The sequence below is a fragment of the Papio anubis genome, chromosome 5 (genome assembly GCF_008728515.1).
Source record: "Papio anubis isolate 15944 chromosome 5, Panubis1.0, whole genome shotgun sequence".
Classification (NCBI taxonomy): Eukaryota; Metazoa; Chordata; class Mammalia; order Primates; family Cercopithecidae; genus Papio; species Papio anubis.
In genome coordinates this window covers 16825428-16838851 of record NC_044980.1, presented here as the reverse complement: position 1 = coordinate 16838851, position 13424 = coordinate 16825428, and the positions used below count along the sequence as shown (strand labels likewise).

General features: G+C 42.5%; 1 protein-coding gene across 1 annotated transcript; it reads right to left on the bottom strand.

Annotated features, from left to right (window-relative positions):
* Window positions 1–808: 808 nt before the first annotated feature.
* LOC101006770 (putative histone H3.X) lies at window positions 809–1472 on the bottom strand. Its single transcript, XM_031666097.1, has one exon. It carries the CDS (start codon window positions 1296–1298, stop codon window positions 888–890), a length of 411 nt encoding a protein of 136 aa, XP_031521957.1. The 5' UTR covers window positions 1299–1472; the 3' UTR covers window positions 809–887.
* Window positions 1473–13424: the final 11952 nt, after the last annotated feature.

Here is a 13424-nt window from a genome sequence, read left to right as displayed (position 1 = left end):
AACAGGATTACTTTTCTAGTCTTGGGCTGAAAATCACATAATTTTTTGTACTTGATAAAAATGTGGCCCTTAAACTTAAATGTGCAGGCAAGCTTTCTCAGGGGCATCTCTTTTTCAAATCTCACACATGTCCAGAGCCTCTTCTACAACCTGCGTGGCCAAGGCCTTGACCATTCCAACCATGACAATGACCACACTCCGGGATATAGGCCACCAGAGATGGACTGCATCAGACTCCCAATGGATGCCTCTGACTCCCTTCAACACACAGATATACTCCACTGGATTCTACTCATACTGCTTCCACAATGTGCAGTAATTTGTAAATAGAGAATTTATTCAAATTGTAGACAATGGAGTTTAATGTATTTTCATAGCAAACTAGTGGAAACATCACAGGAGACAGGGAACATTGAAAACACAGAGTTGCATACATAAAACCTCCAAGTATACCTGGAATCTACTGTTTCACAAAATGCAATAAACATCTTTTAGCTCTCATTAATAAGAAATTTATTTTGTTTACAGAACCCATATGCAGACATAGTAAAGAAAAAAACAGACTTCTTTATAATTTTACACAGTTGAACTGAAACTCGCTCACAGACACATTTCTGCTTGACACTAGTGCCTTGGGAGCCTCAAGGTAGATGAGACGTTTCCTAACAGAAGCACACACAGACACAACCGCCACCTGATTTCTGCCTACGTTTCCACTGGCAATCCTATTCTTAGCTACCTTTGGACCCCAGGAGGGAAAAGAAACCAAAACAGAACAAAACTTCTCACATCAGAACTACCAGTTACAGGGGGAAGAGAAAAAAGAAAACACAACCAAGTAGAAAAGAAGTCCTCTAGAGTGCAACGTTTCCCAGGAGCGTGGGCTCTTAAGCACCCTCTCCGCGGATGCGGCGGGCCAGCTGCATGTCTCCAGGCATAATTGTGACGCGCCCGGCATGGATGGCACACAGGTTGGTGTCTTCAAAGAGGTTCACCAGGTAGGCCTCGCTGGCCTCCTGCAGGGCGCCAATGGCTGCACTCTGGAAGCGCAGGTCCAGGCTGATGGCCTGGGCGATCTCGCGCACCAGGCGCTGGAAAGGCAGCTTGCGCAGGAGCAGCTGCGTGGACTTCTGGTACTTTCTGATTTCCCGCAGCGCCAGGGTGCCCGGCTTGTAGCGGTGAGGCTTCTTGATCCCTCCTCTAGGCGGCGCCCTTTTGGCGGCTGCTTTGGTGGCCAGGGGCTTCCTGGGGGCCTGCCAGTTGGTGGCTTTCCGGGCAGTCTGCTTCGTGCGCGCCATGTTTCGGGGCCTTAGCCTCTCCGCTCTCCTTGGGCTGAGCCTGGCCGGCTGCAGGCGGTGCTGGCGTCTGAAAACGAGGGCAGTGGTGCTGGGGACAGGATTCAGAGAGCCTGTGAGTTGAGGTCCATGCGCATGACTCTCCCACACACTTAGTACCTGCAAACCCAGCCCCAGACTTACCAGCTCTCAGGTCTGTGGGTCGGAGGCCGGGCTTCTAGTCTTCCTGGAGGGTCGTGGGTTTCCTTGGTCTACACAGCAGCAGCCAGGAATCTCCCTCGCAGGCAGTCTCTTTCTGACTGGAGATCTCTGTGGTCTCGGTAAAGCCCTGCCTCTTATAAGGAGCTCAGATGATTGCATTAGGCCCTCCCTGCTACCTTCCATTGTATTCCTTGCTTCACTAGATCCTCAATCTCACCAGGGCTGTGAAAACCCAATCAAGTCCCTGGATTCTGCACACACCGCCAGGGAGGGAGGAACCTCTGCTGTGTGCATCATGGGAGGGATGGTAGGTGCGAGTTAGATAAAATTCTGGGTTCCAAGGAGATTCTGAAAGTTTACATGGAAGTCATTACAATGAAAAAGACATATGAGTAAAGTTGCATGTTACACGACATTGATGACTGCTGCAAAACACCAAAGGTGCGATCATGAGGTGTCTCTCAGGTTCCCGGAGGATGAGGTGAAACGGGGAGGGAAAGATAGAAAACCTCTAACAGGGATGCTCTTGGGGGCATTTTTCTCTCCCAAAGTGATATTCATGGGAATCTGCAGGTAGCCTTCAGGCGAAGCTGTGGCTTTTTGATCAACTGGTCCTATGGGCCTGTCACTGAGGCCGCCTGTTTTTTTTTCTTACCTTGGTATTGGGGCTGAGCTTTGTTTCCATTTGCCAACTTTGGAAATGCCATGAGGCCCAGTGAAGACCCTGAGTTTACTGAGCTGCTGCTGAACTGAGGCCACAGCTGCTACCTTCATACCTTTGGCTCCATGAGAAAAGGCAAAGCAGAAGAAACAACACACAAACAAAAGGCCCCTATTTCAATACACGGTTAACAGGCTTCTCTGATACTTGTAGTAGAAATTTAATGCCCATGTATGCAATGCGTATATCACGCACCAAACAGGAAATTCCAGGATAATCAACACTCACAAAATAAGTTTACATTACTGTTTTAAAAATAGACCTCATTTCATAGAAAACCTTTAGGTTCATGCCAAAATGGGTCAAAAGGAACAGAGGTTACAGATATCCTCTCCCCCAGCATATTCATAGGCCCCCTTATTATCAACTTTCTCTCCTAGATGGGGACTTTGGCTACAATCATTTAGCCTACACTCACACGTCACTCTGACTCCAAGACCATAGCTCTTCTTAGGATTCACTTGGCTGTTGTATATTCCATGGACCGAGCAAAGGCATAATTACACGTGTCCACCGTTGTTGTATTCTATAAACTAGTTTCACTTCCGTACAAATGCACTGTGTCCAGTCTCTGCACTTTTCCTTCACCTTTGGTCCCTTGCAACCACTCAACTACTGATTTATTTATTCATATTTAAAACAGATACATCTCATTGTCTATATTTCCTCTTTTTTTTTTTTTTTTTTTTCAGATGGAGTCTAGTTCTGTTTTCCAGTCTGGAGCGCAATGGCGCGATCTCGGCTCACTGCAAGCTCCGCCTACCGGGTTCACGCCATTCTCCTGCCTCAGCCTCCTGAGTAGCTGGGACTACAGGCGACAGAGAGCATTTTGGGAGAGCGGGGTTGGCGGATCACTTGAACTCAGGCGTTCCAGACCATCCTGGGCAACATGACGGAACTTCCTCTCTACAATTAAAGTGGAAAAAAAAAAAGCTAAATGTGATGGTTGGTGCCTGCTGTTTCAGCTACTCCAGAGGCTGAGGTAGGAGGATCTCTTGAGCTCTGGAGATGGAGATCCCAGTGAGCTGAGATGGAGCCACTGCCCTTCTACCTGGCTGGCAGAGTGAGACCCTGGCTCAAGAAAATAACAATCACCATCATCGTCATCATCATCATATTTGGGTCCCTGAGGTCCATGTATGAGCAGGCATTGTTCTAGGGCTTCCTAGTTGGAAGAACAAAGGTACATGGACCTTGAGCCTCCTGTGGACAGGGAACTGTTTTCAGAGAGAAGAAAGAAACCCTTTTAGGAGACTATGGTGGATTCACAACGAATCTTGAAGTGGATATAACTTAGGATTTTTGCTCATATGTGATTTTAAGGAGATACAACAAAGTCTTCCCTTACAATACTCTATCCTGAAGGTTCTGGGCTTTCTAAGAGTACTGGAGTAGTTGCTCTTGTAAACATTTAGCACTTTTCCGTAGCTTTTCCTGGGGAATCAAGCACCTCTTTTCCAGCTTGTAAAAATAAAAGTGAAATTGAAAAACAGTTTCCTTCTTGAAAATGACTCTTTTTACTTTCCTACCAAGACTGTTTCATGTCAGGGAGTGTGATGTGTGATGATGTTAGAATGGTAACACACTCTAGGAGCCGCATGGAAAACTGAGAGAAGCACAGCCCCAGATACCCTGTCTAATCTGGGCACTCCTTTCCACGCCTTCACCTCCAAGGAATTGGCCCCAGTGTAGACTAGGTTTATGGCCAAAATAACATGTGTGTTTCTGTTTTGTGCTTCTCTAAAACAGATATACATATGATGACAATACATTTTCATACAAGATAAAATTGTTACTTTATTTTCCAAATTATTCTATAAGAACACAAAGATTAAAAATAAAATTCCCGCCTGTAATCCCAGCACTTTGGGAGGCCGAGACGGGCGGATCACGAGGTCAGGAGATCGAGACCATCCTGGCTAACACGGTGAAACCCCGTCTCTATTAAGAAATACAAAAAACTAGCCGGGCGAGGTGGCGGGCGCCTGTAGTCCCAGCTACTCGGGAGGCTGAGGCCGGAGAATGGTGTGAACCCGGGAGGCGGAGCTTGCAGTGAGCTGAGATCCGGCCACTGCACTCCAGCCTGGGTGACAGAGCGAGACTCCGCCTCAAAAAAAAATAAATAAATAAAAATAAAAAAAAATAAAATTCCCTTTCAGTGTAGGATTTGACCATTAAATATTTTGTGTATTTGAACATTATTTGTAATTATACTGATGTGAAATTGATCCAATACTGTGAATATAAGATAAACGGTAACAAATGTATAACCACAATAAAATGGAGTTCCAGCATCAGGGTGGCTCCTAAGGAGATTCAATATCATCACCTTGTCTTCAAATCAGTAAACACTAGAAAAGTGAAGTATCAACATCTCTCTGAGTGGTAATGTCACAAGGCAAACTACAGAGAAAATAAAAAGATTCATGCTTTCCTGTCTTCAAACTAAGTAATTAGGAACAAAAAAAAAAAGAGGAAACACCTCATTCATCTCATTAATAGTTTTGTTTAGAAAAATTTATTTTTAAAAAAATGCTAGCTATGTCTTGATATTTCTAGACATGGCAGTAAGTTGAAATTTCATGAATCATCTCTCTAATATTCAGGCTACTAAAGAAACTGTTCCCAAGATTTGACTGCATTCATTTTATAAAAGCCCTGCCCTCTTCTCCCCTATATATGTATATTAGCACTGTGCTTTGTACCCTCTTCCATAGGAAACACAAATCCATCAATTTATCATTTAAACCTTTCTAGTTTGGATACATCTTTTTATGTAGTTGTACATTTTTTTTTTTTTTTTAGACAGAGTCTGGCTCTGTCGCCCAGTCTGGAGTGCAGTGGCACAATCTCGGCTCACTGCAAGCTCCACCTCCCAGGTTCACGCCATTCTCCTGCCTCAGCCTCCCGAGTAGCTGGGACTACAGGCCCCCGCCACCATGCCCAGCTAATTTTTTTGTATTTTTTTAATAGAAACGGGGTTTCACTGTGTTAGGTAGAATGGTCTCCATCTCCTGACCTCGTGATCTGCCTGCCTTGGCCTCCCAAAGTGCTGGGATTACAGACGTGAGCCACCACACCTGGCCAGTTGTACTTTGAAGCTTTGTACTTTATACTTCTAAAGACTAGACCCTAGATAATATGTGCTTGGGAATAGTGGCGCTAGCTTGCTTAAACTTTATTTAGGCATACGCTAATTACTTGTGAGGGGCAGAGGCAGGCACTGAGGATGTTAAGCTTATCCCAAAATAGTAAATGATGGAAAATAGTCAAGCATACTCACTTTGTTAGGTATCTTGTCACCACTTTACCAGCATCCAATCAGAGACCACATTTTTCTAGGCAGTCTCCAAATGTACATTATGAGATAGACTTTAAGAATAGTAATGAAGCTCCAGGAAAAACTTTATTGTCATTAACATGTAATATAATCAGCCATGAAAGCTGTCAAAGATTTCTCCTGGAAAGAAACCACTTTCTACAGATTTCTTTCTTGAGAGCTGTGGCTATATGATATTATATATCGAGAAGATTTAGTATGTGATTATTACAAAGTCAGGAAACAACAGATGTTGGCAAGGCTGTGGAGACATAGAAACACTTTTACAATGTCTGTGAGAGTATAAATTAGTTCAACCATTATGGAAGACAGTGTGGCAATTCCTCAAGGATCTAGAACCGGAAATACCATTGAACCTCGCAATCTCATTACTGAGTATATATCCAAGGATTACAAATCATTCTACTATAAAGACACATACACATGTATGTTTATTGCAGCACAGTTTACAATAGCAAACCCACTCAAATGCCCATCAATGATAGACTGGATAAAGGAAATGTGGCATATATACACCATGGAATACTATGCAGCCATAAAAAAGAATGAGTTTGTGTTCTTTACGGTGACATGGATGACACTGGAAACCATCATTTGCAGCAAACTAGCACAGGTACAGAAAACCAAACACCACATGTTCTCACTCATAAGTGGGAGTTGATTAATGAGAACACATGGACACAGAGAGGGGAGCATCATACACCGTGGCCTGTCAGGGGGAGGGAGGCAAGGGAAGGGAGAGCATTAGGACAAATATCCGAAGGATGCGAGGCTTCAAGCCTAGATAACGGATTGACAGGTGCAGCAAACCACTATGGCACATGTATACCTTTGTAACAAAGCTGCACGTTCTACAGATGACTCCCAAAACTTAAAGTAAAAAAAAAAAAAAAAAAAAAAAAGAAGGTGTAATTACACTCAAACTTCTCATCTAATCCAATTTTCCTCTCTGTGAAAACAATGCTGTGTTCCTGCTCCTGAGCTGACCTCTGAGATCTTGATGGGAATTTCAGGTCAGCTTTACTCAGACCCCACTCAAAGTATTGAGTTCTATGAGGGGCCAGAAAAATGTTCGAAGCTTGTGTGTGCAATCACTGGTACTGTTCTCTGCAGATGCTTGTCTCCAAATCAGGCTGCTTGGACCAGGTTCTCTTTTCCTCTAGTGTTCAGAAAGTGCTAGACCTGCCACATCTGCCAGAATACAGCTTCCAAGATTGCTCAATGCCATGGGAAAGGAATGAGCTGACAGCCATCTAAAGACTGGGAGATATGAAGTCTCTTGGATCTTACTTCTTTTGGTTGCTCAAGCACTTTAATTCCTGAGAGAGCCCTCCCATCTCCATCAGTTCTTCCAAGAACCTGTACCCTCCTTGTGTCTCTCTAAGACACACTGGTCTAACTTGTTATACGCCTTTACATGGAAGTTGGTAAAATAAAAGGAAAGCTAAACAATGTCAGAATATGGAGGTATGAAACAGAATTTCCCATACTTGGTAAAGTTTAGAAATTTGTGCAATACCCAAAGACAGATTCTATGTACAATAAGTATTAGTTTAAGAGCAAAAGCTGAGTGTCTGAGGAAATAAAACTATATTTTATGGGGGTATCTTTGGCTTCAGGAAGAAAGAGTACATGTTACTCTCCATTCAATATTACAGCTGAACCTGGGGGATTTTACATCCTTTTTGCTTATACTCTGTGATTCAGGGGGCACATGGCAAAGGTAAACAGATCCTGAAATAGCACCGTGGATATCTGGGAGCTGTGCTGGGAAGGTTCACAGTGATTCCATAATAAATCTCAGGTCTTTATTCTATAATGAAAAATTACTCTTTTCCGTAATAAATGTAAAGCAGAGTATGTACAAGTAGAGGATGGAATAACTTTGTAACTCGTGATGAACCTATTTGTCCGATATTTTAATAACTTCTCCAATGGCTCTGTACTCAGGTTTGATTTCTGAGTGGATCATCGGTAGAAGGAATAATAGAATCAAGAATACTCTAAAGCAATGTTTTGAACAAAACTTCATTGTCTCTGGAAGTACTGGTAATATCACCATGTGTAGCAAACGTGAAGTATCCATAGGCTTTCCCTGTGTCTTTTAAACCGCACATACGACCAGTACAAATGACTGCTTGAGGAAAGGTGGTTTTGGAATTGGTTTCCGTCTCTCTAAACTTCCATGAAGCATTGATACTATATTACATATTAAAAAAGTAAAGCATCACTTGCTGACGTAAAGCACAGTAGGCAGGAATAGGAGAAGAGTCAACTTAGAGAAAAAAATGCTTTGTGATTTTGTTTTTATTTCTGCAGTTTGGAAAACAGTTTAACAGTTTAACTGTTCTTGTGATGAGTCACGAAAATACATATGAGCATTGAAAATACACAGAAGGACAACAATTGGGAAATATTTCTGGAAGCTTCACTTACTGAAACCCAGACATAAGCATACAAGCTAAGACACAGCAACACCAGGCTTCCGAATGAAACCATACAAATCTCTTGGAAAGGCCTTGCCTCTCTGAAGGCAGCTACCTGTCCACAGGATGCTCAAGACCCAGGCACCTTTTTTCCTCCAACTAGAAAGACGTAGAAAAATGCTTCAATGTGCCCTCAGAGGCCCAAACATTTAGCCAACAATGGTGCGATCTTGGCTCACTGTAACCTCCACCTCCTGGGTTCAAGTGATTCTCCCGCCTCAGTCTCCTGAGTAGCTGGGATTACAGGCTCATATCACCATGCCCAGCTAATTTTTTGTATCTTTAGTAGAGACGGGGTTTCATCATGTTGGTATTGAACTCCTGACCTTGTGATCCACCCGCCTCAGCCTCCTAAAGTGCTGGGATTACAGGCATGAGCACCACAGCCTCCTAAAGTGCTGGGATTACAGGCATGAGCACCACCCCAGGCCGACATACTTCTAAGTCTCCTACTGAGCTCATCTTTGCCTAGTTGCCTGAATGGTCATCAATTATCAGGGTCACTCTCTCAGTCTCTTGCTTTCCTCCTTTCTCTGGTTCTCCTGACAACCTCATCCATTCTTGCCTCTTACAACCATCTCTATGCTAATGAATGCACCTCCCATTTTCTCTCTTCATTTTCAGCTTATAGAATTTCAAAAATTGAAGAAACACAATGGAAAGAGGAATTAAAACATTTATTCCTTACACCATAGGTCTGGCGCCAACTTTGAAGTTGTTTTATTTCCCCAAAACTTTGTAGCATTTATGCATCTAAATGTTGCATTACAGGCTTTGGTTGTGAAGGTCTTGATAAAAGCAAAATTCAATGCACAGTATTTGTTTTTAAACTGGAGATTAAATTGTCAACAAACTGCTTATTACATGTTTAGTAACACGACAAGGGGGGTTAGATGATGTTAACTTTGAACTGAATTATTAAATGTTGAATCTGGGTAATGAGTGCATAGGGATACATTATCTAGCATGTGCTTAAGTTTTCCATAATAAAAAGTTTCTTTTTAATTTCTACCCTCATAGTGCTCACATGCTACTTTACAAAATACTCACAGAATTCTAAGTTCAAAGGAATTGAACCAAAAATTAACCTAATCCCACCACCTTTCAATGAGACTAGAGAAACTAAGTGACTTTTCATGTTTCCTAGTTTCTTACACAAAGGTATTGCTGAAAATGACAGCATGTAGACCCATGTATTAAATATGCAATTTAACCAGAGCTGACTGTGTACTGAGCCCTTTCCAAGGGTCAAGAGAATTGAGATTAACCATTTGTGCAAAATTTATGCTACAGCCTTTGAACCAGTGAACAAACTAGAATAATGTAGAACATTTAGGGCAGACATCTTTAAGGTTCACTATAAAAATTGCAGAGAAAGGAGCATACCACAAAAACCTTCCACTCCTGAAAACATGGATCTCTGAATCAGCTTTGAGAAGGTGACAGCTTTGGGTTTTGTGCTTTGAGGAACTCCTAGTTTAAAAATGAAGGTGCCTTGCCTGTGCACCGAACACCTTCCCAAATGTTACCATGTTGCCTGCTGGAAATTTTTTTTTTTTTCTTTTTTTTTGTGACAGAGTCTTGCTCTGTCACCCAGGCTGAGTGTGATGGCGCCATCTCGGCTCATCACAACCTCTGCCTCCCAGGTTCAAGCGATTCTCCTGCCTCAGCCTCCCGAATAGCTGGCACTACAGGTGCGCATCACCACGCCTGGCTAATTTTTGTATTTTTAGTAGAGACGAGGTTTCTCCATGTTGGTCAGGCTGGTCTCAAACTCCCGACCTTGGGTGATCTGCTCTCCTCAGCCTCCCAAAGTGCTGGGATTACAGGCATAAGCCACTGCACCTGTCCTCCTGTTTGAATATCTTAAGCACTCCTATCAACATACATGCCTGTAGTGGGCTGAATGGTGGCACCCAAAAAGATGGCATCCAGTATTATCTGTCTGGGCTCTCAGTGCAATCACATGTACTGGGCTCTCAGTGCAACCACCTGTATCCTTTCAGGAAAGGGTCTGAGTTTGGGGACAGACACACACAGGAGAGATACACATAAAAGTGGTAGGTGACATGAAGATGGAGCACAGAGAGACACAGCCACAAGCCAAGGGACAGCTGCAGCCATGAGAAGCTGGAAAAAGAAAGGATCACATTCATCCCTAAAGCCTCTGGGGAGTAAGGCTCTACTGATACCTTAATTTCAGACTTCTGGACTCCAGAATTGTGAGAAAAGTAATTTCTGTTGTTTTAAGCTACCCAGTGTGTGCCGATGTGTTACGACAGCCCTGGGAAACTAACGCGGTGCTACGTTTCCTTCCTTCTGTTAAAGCTACTCAGCTATGCAACATGCTACTGGCTGCTACCTTAGAGTTGAAGAGAATTTGTGTCTCTAATAACATGATGACAGACTTTAAGAGGATTCCTTCGAGAACTTATTTGCATGAAGTAAAGATTCAGTCTTAGAGTTTTCAATATTCATCACATGCGGCTATGAGAAGGTCCCTTACTCTTCACTGCATGGGCCTCAGTGTGAGAGGAGGGGTGGAGTGAGTGCTTAACATCAGCAGATACAGCAGCGTTCACTTAAACACGTACTGATCCGTATCATGAGTAAAGTGGTGTGCTGTCACTGCTACTGTAATGGGCACGGCTGAAGACTGGTCCTATGACTTTCTGCAGCTCAGAAGGATGCTTAATGGTGTTTAGAAACAGGACTGCCTCTATAATTGGCAGGAACCTGTGAAAAATAAAAATGTAGGGCTTCTTGTTCAAAAATTATCCAGAATATCAAAACAGCAGAGAATTAAGTCAAGTACCGGGCTCTTCGGAGAATGGGAGCCTGTGCAACTGTGCGGATACAATGTCTGTGAAACCAGCTGTGCTTGGGCATATTCAGTTCAAGAAGAGCGTGTTGTCAGGGAAAAACCTTCAGAGATGACTCTCCCAGAGAAAAAAAAAAAGGGTGGGGGGGAACTGGAACAAGTTTCCCCTATACCTCAGTGTGGCGGAGACCCAGGGTCAGAATACCGTGGCTGGTGAAGACAGAACCTCTCAGAGCAGAATGAGAGACAATGAGTCTCCCAGATAATTAGAGACAGTGATGGGAAATAAACTGAAGCTCGGCCTGGTGATGGCTATCAGAGGAAAGCAAGAGCGCCTTAGCAACATAATTAACAAAGACTCTAATCTAGCCTTGAGGAAGCATATTTATTAACAAGCTAAATATAGATAGTTAGTACACAGTAACAATATCAAACATATTAATATGTATATGCTAATATATTGAAATTTATGTACATGTACATGTATATCTATCTTTTAGCCATTTTCTCCTTATTATCTTTATCCCATAGCATTTAAATACTGCCAAATACTATATATTACGTATGTATACTACAATTTCATGTATATTAGTATACAATACTATTTTATGTAATATATTTAATATTTTATAAAATTAGCATATATAAATTTTCTTATATATGATTGTGTATGTAATACATGTGGGGATTTTTTTTTTTTTTTTTTTGAATCTTGCTCTGTCACCCAGGCTGGCATGCAATGGCATGATCTCGGCTCACTGCAACCTCCACCTCCCAGGTTCAAGCAATTCTCCTGCCTCAGCCTCTCGAGTAGCTGGGACTACACGCACCCACCACCACACCTGGCTAATTTTTTGCGTTTTAGTAGAGATGGAGTTTCACCATGTTGCCCAGGCTGGGCGAGAACTCCTGAGCTCAGGCAATCTGCCTGCCTCAGCCTCCCAAAGTGCTGGGATTACAGGCGCGAGCCACTGCGTCCAGCCAATACATGGGTATTTTATACTATGGAGGGACCTCATAGGCACACTGAAGGAAGCATTTAGACCAATGCATTTTTTTAACCTTTATCTTAGGTTTGGGGGTACAAATGTAGGTTTGTTACACAGGTAAAAACGTGTCATGGGGGTTTGTTGTATTTATTATTTCATTACCTGGGTACTAAGCCCAGTACCCAATAGTTATCTTTTCTGCTCCTCGTCCTCCTCCCACCCTCCACCTTCAGGTAGACTCCAGTGTCTGTTGTTTCCTTCTTTGTTTTTTGGTTTCTCTTTTTTATGAGACACAGTTTTACTCTGTCACCTAGGCTGGAGTGCAGTGGCGCAATCTCGGCTCACTGCAACCTCCACCTCCCAGGTTCAAGTGATTCTTGCACCTCGGTCTCCTGAATAGCTGGGATTACAGGCGTGCACCACCAGCCTGACTAATTGTTGTATTTTTAGTAGAGATGGGGTTTCATACCATGTTGGCCAGGCTGGTCTCAAACTCCTGACCTCAAGTGATCTACCTGCCTTGGCCTCCCAAAGTGCTGGGATTACAGGAGGGAGCCACCATACCAGGCCATTGTTTCTTTCTTTGTGTTTATAAATTCTCATCATTTAGCTCCCACTTGGTTTCCTGTTCCTATTTTAGTTTGCTAAAGGTAATAGCCTCCAGCTCCACCCATGTTCTCTCAAAAGACATGATCTCATTTTTTACGGCTGCATAGTATTCCATGGTGTATATATACCTTATTTTCTTTATTTAATCTGTTATTGATGGGCATTTAGGTTTATTTCCTGTCTTTGCTATTGTGAATAGTGCTGCAATGAACATTTGTGTGCATGTGTCTTTATGGTAGAATGACTTTTATTTCTCTGAGTATATACACAGTAATAGGATTGCTGGGTCAAATGGTAGTTCTGCTTTCAGCTCTTTGAGGAATCACCATACTGCTTTCACAATGGTTAAACTAATTTACACTCCCACCAACAGTGTGTACGTGTTCCTTTTTCTCCACAACCTTGCCAGCATCTGTTATTTTTTGACTTTTTCATAATAGCCATTCTGACTGGTGTGGGATGGTATCTCATTGTGGTTTTGATTTGCATTTCTTTGATGATCAGTGATATTGAACTTTTATTCATATGCTTGTTGGCTGCATGTATGTCTTCTTTTGAGAAATGTACGTTCACATCCTTTGCCCACTTTTTCATGGGATTGTTAGTTTTTCTCTTGTGAATTTGCTTAAGTTCCTTATAGATGCTGGATATTAGACCTTTGCCAGATACATAGTTTGCAAATATTTTCTCCCATTCTGTAGCTTGGCTATTTACTCTGTTGATAGTTTCTTTTTCTGTGCAGAAGCTCTTAAGTTTAATTAGATCCCACTTGACAATTTTTGCTTTTAGTTGCAATTGCTTTTGGTGCCTTTGTCATGAAATCTTTGCCCGTTCTTATGTCCAGATCGGTATTGCCTAGGTTGTCTTCTAGGGTTTTGATAGTTTTGAGTTTTACATTTAAGTCTTTAATCCATCTTGAGTTGATTTTTGTGTATGGTCTAAGGAAAAGGTCCAGCTTCAAT